At 44.7% G+C, this 9,091-nt stretch overlaps 1 protein-coding gene across 1 annotated transcript; it reads left to right on the plus strand.

The window, feature by feature from the left end:
- Positions 1-1,302: 1,302 nt before the first annotated feature.
- LOC110963823 (ankyrin repeat domain-containing protein 34A) lies at positions 1,303-7,894 on the plus strand. Its single transcript, XM_022212320.2, is given in 20 exon segments — positions 1,303-1,740; positions 6,171-6,290; positions 6,292-6,315; positions 6,317-6,357; positions 6,360-6,402; positions 6,404-6,450; positions 6,453-6,550; positions 6,552-6,780; positions 6,783-7,005; positions 7,007-7,062; positions 7,065-7,133; positions 7,136-7,200; positions 7,203-7,343; positions 7,345-7,410; positions 7,412-7,432; positions 7,434-7,499; positions 7,501-7,572; positions 7,574-7,645; positions 7,647-7,687; positions 7,689-7,894. Coding segments are annotated over 19 exon segments (1,548 nt in total). The 5' UTR covers positions 1,303-1,740; positions 6,171-6,255; the 3' UTR covers positions 7,828-7,894.
- Positions 7,895-9,091: the final 1,197 nt, after the last annotated feature.

A 9,091-nucleotide genomic window follows, 5' to 3' on the forward strand; every position in this document is an offset into this window, starting at 1 on the left:
TGTGTGTGTGTGTGTGTGTGTGTGTGTGTGTGTGTGTGTGTGTGTGTGTGTGTGTGTGTGTGTGTGTGTGTGTGTGTGTGTGTTTTAATGAGGTGAAAGCCGTGTGTCACCGTGGGAACGCTTCTGCAGGAATTCAGAACATCAGTTACCATAGCAACTGTGTTTCCATAATAGCAACAGTGTGTGTGCGTGTGTGTGCTGCAGTATTTTATTTTTGTCATCACTTCACCTCCTGAGAACAACAATAACAATAAGTCAGTTTCTGTGAATGTGTCAGGTGTGAAACAGCTCTGATGTGTTTTTGTGTTTCACGTGTAACAAATTAATGTGTGACAAATCAACATGTGATCTTCAGATCCTTCATTGGTGTCCTGTAAAACATCACATGTACAGATGTGAACTTATGTGAATTTGGTGTTTTCACGTGTTCCCTGTGACATTTGATGATCATATTAAATGTCTGATAACTTCAGAGAGCTGGTTTCTGTTGAACTCTAGGAAGTCTTTGTTTCTCTGAGGCTTCCTGCTATCAGGTAATAATCAGGTGAGGGACAGATAATGCTGCCTGATTTAACATCTTCAACCTGAGCCTGAACATCAGTATAAACAGATGAACCAGGGTGAATTGAGGGATATATCTGTTTTCTTTTAGAATATCTATACGTAAATATTGGTAAATATCTTGTGAAGGGGTGACTGTGAGAAGATTGTTTCTTCTGCTGAAGATAAACATTATTTCCAAATGGTGTTGATCTGACTTTAACTGCAACCGAGAAAACTCACAATCAGAGAGATTTCAACTGATATTTAAATTAAAGCCACACAAACCTGTCACCTGGCAGTTGTTCTGTTTTTGTGGCCAAAAATCATCTTCTCTGGGAATTAATTTTAAGTGTTCAATTTCTGTAGAACAGACGGAGAATGAAACGCTGTCTTTTCCGACTAATAATACAGTTTAACTGCAGCGATGTTATTGTATTGTACTATAGATGATGATTAATAATATTTATCAGAAATTTAACTTTAGTAGAGCTACAAAATTGTGTGTTGCATGTTCATGGGAGGCTTCACACTCTGACAGTTTCACATACTACAAAGAATATTTATATTCCGTTTAAACTAATGAAAACTCTTTACATCGGAGTCATGAGAAGAGTAAAAACAGCTAGAAGCATATTCTCATATCTTGCCTCAGACTTAGGGGTGTTTTACCCCAGTTTACCCCTATATGAGTGATTTTGGAAAATGTCACATTAATCACTAAAGGTCTCAGTTGAACAGGAATTGTTAAACACTGTTGCCCTGGAGACAGTGAAGAACTATGAGTTCACAAAGATTAGAAGAGCAGAAGTGTCTGCAGTGATGTATGAGAACCATAACTGGTCGCTGTGCAGCTGAAGGAACCCTGCATCAGACACGTTCTCTGTGGAGCTCTGAACTGAAGCTGCTGCCTCACTAACCAGGTCCTGCTGGATTCACCGGGACCGTGAGGATTAAACGGCGGGTGTCTGTGGGGGGGCTCCCTCCGTGGGGCCGTGGATCTGCTCGGTGCGGCTCAGACTAAGGAGGAAGAGGAGGAGGAGGAGAAACGGCAGCAGCAGGAGGAGGAGGAGGAAGAGGAGTGTCGGTGCGGCGGCTCCGACGGTCAGTCGGTAAACAGTCTGTGAGCAGACGGTCGGTGACGGACAGTAAGGGACAGGCGACTGATGAAGAGGAGGATGCTGCTGCTTCATCTGGGCGGTAAGAAACGAGAAACGTTTCCATCACCATCATCACTGCAACGGCTTTATCATCTTTATCAGCATCACAGGAGCCCTGCGAGCGCGCGCGCGCGTGTGTTTGTGTGTATTATAGTGATGGAGACTCTAAAATTAGAAGATGTTTGATGATGCCGCAGAAACAGCTTATCCCATCCAGTGTGTGTGTGTCTGTGTGTGTGTGTGTGTGTGTGTGTGTGTGTGTGTGTGTGTGTGTGTGTGTGCGCGTGTGTGTGTGTGTGCGCGCGAGAGAGAGCTTGTGTATGACGCGCGCACGAAGTGTGCATGCGCGCACGCCGCTGCTACCGTTAAGTTGGCAGCCGGTGTGTAAATATAGAAAGAGATGCGTCAAAGCTGCGGAGTGACGTAGAGATGGTAAATCAGAGAGCTGCATTCCTCCACTGGTCACATACATCATCATCATCATGGCCTTCATCATCATGTGTGAGGTGAACCTAGACATGTGACTGACTCAGAAACAAGCTTCATGATAAAAGGGAACTAAGGTAATCAATCAGCTATCACCCAACTGACCAACCAGAACCGCCTTACTACTAACATCCCTGCATTCATACTGCAGTAATGTTATCAGGAGATGTATGGACGGATTATGAGAGAAAAAAAGAGACCAGTGAGGGAGGCCACCAAGACACCTATGAGTCTTCTGAAGGAGATACAAGAAAGAGACCAGCGAGGGAGGCCACCAAGACACCTATGACACCTCTGAAGGAGTTACAAGAAAGAGACTAGGGAGGGAGGCCACCAAGACACCTATGACACCACCACTCATCATGTGTGGGATGATGCAGTGTTTAGTGTCCATTGGACATAATACTTATATTTGGAGGTTCGACCAGGTGTGTTTGGTACCCTGAGGTTAAATCACTGGCTGTGAGCTGCTGCTTGATTCGTCACAAAGACAAATAGGTCTAAAGTCCGGGTGTTGCCATATGTTCGCACTCACACTGAGAGTGTTTGTCGCCATTCAGCAGCCTAATGACGGGTGCGAATTACACCTCAGTGTATTTACATTGTAGTGGAACATGCAGTCCCGATCATAATTTTGTGGGCAGTTTCAGTCTAAACATTCAGTCTAAAATAAGTCAGGATGTTAAAGTTTCAGCTTTGACCTGAGCAGGTTTCTGTCAGCTTGAAAGAACTGTAAACGAACAGACCTGAGACAGCAACTGGACATTTGTTCAATGCTTGTTGGGCTGTGTGTCATTTCAGTGCTTATTAACATCTAGCTCACATTTAGAGGAGATGAGCAGGTGAAAAACATCAGACTGTCAGAGATATCAGAGGAAGCTGTTTAGTAAAAATCAACAGTTTTTAACTCTGAAAGGAGTTTGTGGACAGAAAATCACTTTTTGATTTACAGCAGGTCTGAACACTCTGTAGAATGAAGTTTTCTCTCATTGATCCAGAGACAGCTACATGACCAGAACCTCAGACGATCCAGCAGCAGGTCTAGACTGATAGTCAGAAACATCCAGAAAGAAACCGACAGAGTTCTGAATAGAAACAAACATGATGAAAAGTTCATGAAATAGCAAACGTAGAGTTAATATGGGGTAAACAAGATGAAACATTCGACCACAGAGAGGAGGTATGTCAGTGATTAATCGAGTCTGATACTGAAGAGAACCACAACAAAGGAAGATATGGAGAGTCTGCTGATAAAACCGATGAACTTCAGTGAGATTTTACACTGAATATATTGAAAATGATGATTCTGTCTACCAATCATGTGAACCTCAGGCAGCTTTATCTTGTGTATGTTATTTTGGTCCTTTTGTGACACTTCTATCTCCTCATGCTGCAGATGTTGAACTATCTCCATGTTTCCCCTCCAGACCTTTTCTCTCTCCTCAGCTCATCAGCTGTAGAAAGATGTTTCACCGTGCTGAATGTATCTTACAACATCTTGCTCCTCTGTTTTATAGGATCTGATGAGAGATGAAGATTTATTCTTGTCAAATTTTAAAATAAGAATTGTAGAATAAAGCCATTTGGATGAGAATTCACACTTTTGTAACAATGCAGTAAAAATAATATTCTTAAATTTATTGCCATTTACATTACAGTACAGGTACATTGGAATTCTTTGTGCATTTCTCAAAGTGAATTTTTTTTTTAAAAAGGTGAAGCAGCAGCAAAAAAGAAGCTATACAAATATGCACTACAAGAACAAAATAAGTACACATTAGAAAAAGTACTCTATAAAATATAAGAGATACACTGAATAATTACTGCACATGTTATAAAGTATACAGGAGTAATATTGCACATGATGCTTGGTAACATGAGTAAAATGACCATAGTCATATTACACATGGGTTAATACACTGGTTGGTCACAGGACAAAGACATTATGTGTGAGGAGGTGGGGGAGGGGGTCGGTGAAGTGGTTAATAGTCCAAAGTGTTAATGTGTTCAGGAATGAGGTTCTTCTTCCATTAATGTCCTGAGCCATGAGTCTGACGGTGAATAAAGTTGTTGTGGAAGTGAACCCTGTGAGGTCTGATGCTCTCAGACCTGCAGTGTCTCAGGTTTTAACCTGAGTCCACCTGAACAGAGCATGAGCTGGATGGTGTTTGTCCCTGAGGATGGTCTGGGTGTATATAGTGTCCATGGAGTGGAGGTCACTGCCGATGACAACCTCTGCAATTTTAATGACCCATTGCAGTGATTTCCTCTCAGCCAGGGAGGCGTTTCCAAACCACACTGTGATACTTCTAGTGAGGATACTTTCAGATAGTCCTCTGTAGGCTAGAGTGGATGACTGATGTATTTTTTAGCTGCCTGATGAAATACAGCATTTACTGAGCTTTTTAGTCCAGCTGAGACTCTCTGAGATATGAAGGCCACCGAACCTGTAGCGGTCAGTAAACTCCACCTCAGTCCCCTTGATGGAGAGGGAGGCTGTCCTCCTGCAGTCCAGGATGAGTTCTTTGGATTTGTCTATGTTAAGAACAAGACCAATGTACTCTCTATAGATGGTAATCTTGTGAACCAGGTCCCTGTATGAGGACTGATCCCCCCTCTGATGAGACTGTGAATGGTCGTATCATCCTCATACTTTATGATGATATTATTGTCCTGGGTGGAGGAGCAGTCATGTATACAATGAGAAGAGTTTGGGGCTGAGGCAGCAGCCCACTGTAACTTCAGCAGAAACCCTCGATAACATTCTCACCACGTGTGTCTGAGAAGGAGTCCAGGGTCCAGTTACAGGTAGGTGTTGGTACTCTCAGGTCTGCCAGCTTAGCAGTCAGCTTCATCAGCCTGATGGTATTGAAGGTGGAGCTGTAATCCAGTAACAGTAGCTGAGCGTTGTTGTAGGTGTCCAAGTGTTGATGGATGGAGTGAAGAGACATCATGTCATCCACTGATCTGTTTGAATGGTAGGCAAACTGAAAGGGGTCCATTAAGTCTGGAATCACAGAGTTTATACTCCTTAGATCAGTTCCTCCAGACAGTTCATGGCAGCCGTGTGAGGTCTTGGGTCTGAGATCATTCGTTGTGGTTTTGTTTGGACAAAACAGGACAATGACACCAACCTGGAGTGGCTGTGTCAAGATGACCTGGCCTCCTCAGTCACCTGACCTAAACCCCAATCCAGATGGTTTGGGATAAGATGGCAGCCACCGATGTAAGGCAAAGGGCCAACAAGTGCTCAGTATCTGGTAACTCGCTTCAAGATTGTTGGAAAACCATTCCAGGTGGCTACCTCATGAAGCTCATGGAAAGCCATGCCAAGGAGTGTGCAAAGCAGTAATCAAAGCAAAAAGGGTGGCTATTTTGAAGAAAATATAAACATGTTTTGCCTATTTCACACTTTTTTGTTGACTACCATAATTCCACTATGTGTTCATTCATAGTTTTGATGCGTTCAGTAAGGAATCTACAAAATAGTCATGAAAATAAGGAAAAATCGAATAAATGAGTAAGGTTGTGTCCAAACTTTTGACAGGGTCAGTGTATTATTATCATTATATCAATCAGATTTGTAATTTTAAAAAGATATCGTCAGTCATTTCTTTGTTTTACATATGTGAATATTCTTCATCAAACATTAAAAGGTCAAAAAATATCTGTTTCTCATGTAAATTTCATGCTAAAAATTTATTCTACTTATAAAAAGCTTTCTGCCTTTTAATAAGATGGTGTTTTATTTGCAGTATTTTTTTCTTGGAATATTACTGTTTTGCAGTTTTTATTGCTACAGTGTTATTACAGGATGTAAAGGTTTTTACTCTGATCTGTTGCTTTTTCTGATATTTACAGTACAGAAACAACAGGAAAGTGAAGTCAGTCCTGTGGTTCATCTCAGCAATCATGCGCCAGCATTTCTCTTTTGCCAGTGTGTTGGTGTTCAGGTGGACTCACCTGGATGTGTTTCTCCTGCAGGTCATGTGACTTATGGTGGACGATGGCCTGTCAGCGCTGAGCGAGCTTCCAGCAGGCAGCAGGTCTGAGGTGAGGCAGGAGGATCATGGGAGATGGAGGCCCACTGCAGACCGAGGGAACGCCTCCTCAAAGCCGTCTTCCAGGGAGCTGCGACTGACCCGTCTGTTGCTGGAGGGCGGTGCCTACATCACGAGGGAAATGAGCGTGGCGAGACGCCGATCTCGCCGCCTGCCTGGCAGCTACGATGACCAGCAGACCCGGCAAAAGGATGGTGCGAAGTACCGCTGGAGAAAGGCGCCGATCCAAACATCCCCGACAAGAGCGGTCGCACGGCACTCATGCATGCCTGTGCTGAGCAGCGGGGAAGGAGGTGGTTCACTGCTGCGTGGGGAGAACGGAGCAGATCCAGCCTCAAGGATTATTCTTTCCTCTGCACTGTCCATGCCATGCAACAGGGGAACGTGACACACTGCAGTTCTGCTGGATGCTGCAAGCCAAAGGCAAGGAGGTCATCAGACCACCGACACGTCTCCATCTGGCACCAGAAGACCAAACGGATACCTCAACGCCCGCCGCCCTCGCTGCATAGTGGACAAACTGTCTCCGGCCTGTAGTCGCCTTCCGACGTGGAATCGGCACTCATCACGCTGCGGACAAGAGTAAAGATGGAGAGGCATCTTCAGCTTCTCTCCTCTGCGCTACTTTACCTTCAGCTCGCCACAGGTGAGAAGAGACCGCCACCTCGGTAAATGCTGAAGAGGCTGAATCGGAGCCCTGGGGGACTGGTGGCGCCCTCGGTGCTGAGTGCCGTTCCTCTGGACAGGGTGGAAGGCGGCCCCTGGCGGAGAAGGCGACCTGAGTAGGACAATCACTGAGATGAATGGCCTGTCCATGTGGAACCGGTCAGACCTCTGCTGTCACGGCGACACAGCATCGAGACCCATGACCCCTGTTCCCCCAAACCATCGACCGGTCCTGCTCGGAGGACTGTGCCGCTTTGTCAGGTCCATCCTGGGCCGACAAAGTCCAGCCGAGCACCAGATCCTGTACCGTAGGAACACCGCTCCAGAGTCACAGGAGAACGCCGGAGGATCTGGGGCAGTTGGAGCCCGGACCCTGGCTCACCCCAAACTGACCCGGATGGAGCACTACGAGTCAGACACCCACCTCTGCCCCTGAGTCCATCCCCGGATCTCCAGACTCCGGTCGGGTGTCCGTGGAGCGTAGGAGGTACAACGCCCTCTCCCCTGTCCCTGGTCACGCAGTTCATCGCGGGAGTCTCTGGAGAACATTCCCAACTCAGTGTCCCCCATCATGATGCGTCGGCGCCCCCCCAGGCCTCCTGGAGCGCCGGGGCTCCGGGACCCTGCTGCTGGACCACATCTCCCACACCAGGCCAGGCTTTCCTGCCGCCACTGAACATCAACCCACAGAGACCCATCCCTGACATCCGGGCCAACGGCAAGCCCACTTCTGCCGATCCACTCTGGACACAAGATCCTGGTCCCGGTGGCCCCACTCACCCAAACGGGGGCCCGACTTCAAAATGAAGAAGAAGCTGATGAGAAGACACTCAATGCAGACAGAGCAAATGAAGCAGCTTTCCACCTTCCAGGAGATCCTGGCCGAGAAGGTCATCGAGTCAAATGGCGATTGATGACAGAAGGTTGAAGAGGGATTGGTAGCTTGCAGAGACGTTACTGGGTTGAAGCTTCTCGACCAATGAATTCCATACAAAGACCATGCTGAGGACTGCACCGATAGGATTATTACACAGAGACAGGGGGTTCAAGAATCAGTTTTTAAAACACCAGATTTAAATTTACAGTCCATCTTAAGAAACAGATTTCAAACTGCTCAAGAGATTCAAACCTAGCTGACTTTAAATTTCTAAGCATAAAGGTCAACGGTACAAAAAAAACACAGAAACGAAAAATACTCACATTCACACTTCAGAGAGACTTGACATCCAGTCAGCGTTTTTGATAAACTTTGGCTTTAAAATAATAAACAATAAACCCAAATAGTCACATTTAAAAATAAAAGCATGTGTGAAGTGTGAACACCTAAACTGAAGCGGTTTAAAGTCTGGTGGATGAAGGCCATGAAATGTGGCTGAAAGCTACAGGGAAAGTTAAAACTTTGCATTCAGGTTATTTATTTTCTGACAGTGAGCAACACTTGTTGATCATGGAAATAAGTGAAAAGTGATTAAATTAACACAGTAAGAGACAGCTTGATTTAAATAAAGATTCTGATCCTTTTCATTGAAGCATTTGCTGAAACTATGAAACATTTATACAGGATTTATTCTGAAAAAAGCCCAGTCAGTTTTAATAATCAAATAATAAATCAATCAATATGATAATCAGCAAATCAATCAGTGGGAGGTGTTGGATCGACTCTTCAGGTTTAGAAGTTTCATCGTCTAATTTATTGAAATTTAGTATCATTTAATGGAATAAATTAGGTTTGATTGACTACACTGATTCTAAGCATGACACTACCCATGATCCTCTGTTTCTGTTGCCATGGAGATGCAGGCGATCAGAAATGACTCTTGAGAATGATTTCAGCTGCAGGTTGTTTAAAAGGTTTCTGAAATCAGGTCACATGACACAATCTGAAATGGCTTTGCAGAAATGCATCCTGGGAGTTGTAGTTCTTTTCTGCCTCAAGCATTTTGCAAACAAGTTTTTTCTTTCCACTCAGAATAAACACAGAGCGACTTATATGACACTTGAAAATATATTCTGTAGATTCACAACAAATGTTCAACCCTCTGAACTCAGTTTCTACTGTTTTCTGCTCCCAGCTCATTTTTCACTGCAATCTAAAGTCCTGCAGCTCCATGGAAACAGAACAATGTGAAGAAGGAGAGAGAACTCAGATGTCTTCTGTCAGTAGGACACAGTTAGAAC

This window comes from Acanthochromis polyacanthus, chromosome 12 (genome assembly GCF_021347895.1).
Source record: "Acanthochromis polyacanthus isolate Apoly-LR-REF ecotype Palm Island chromosome 12, KAUST_Apoly_ChrSc, whole genome shotgun sequence".
Lineage (NCBI taxonomy): Eukaryota > Metazoa > Chordata > Actinopteri > Pomacentridae > Acanthochromis > Acanthochromis polyacanthus.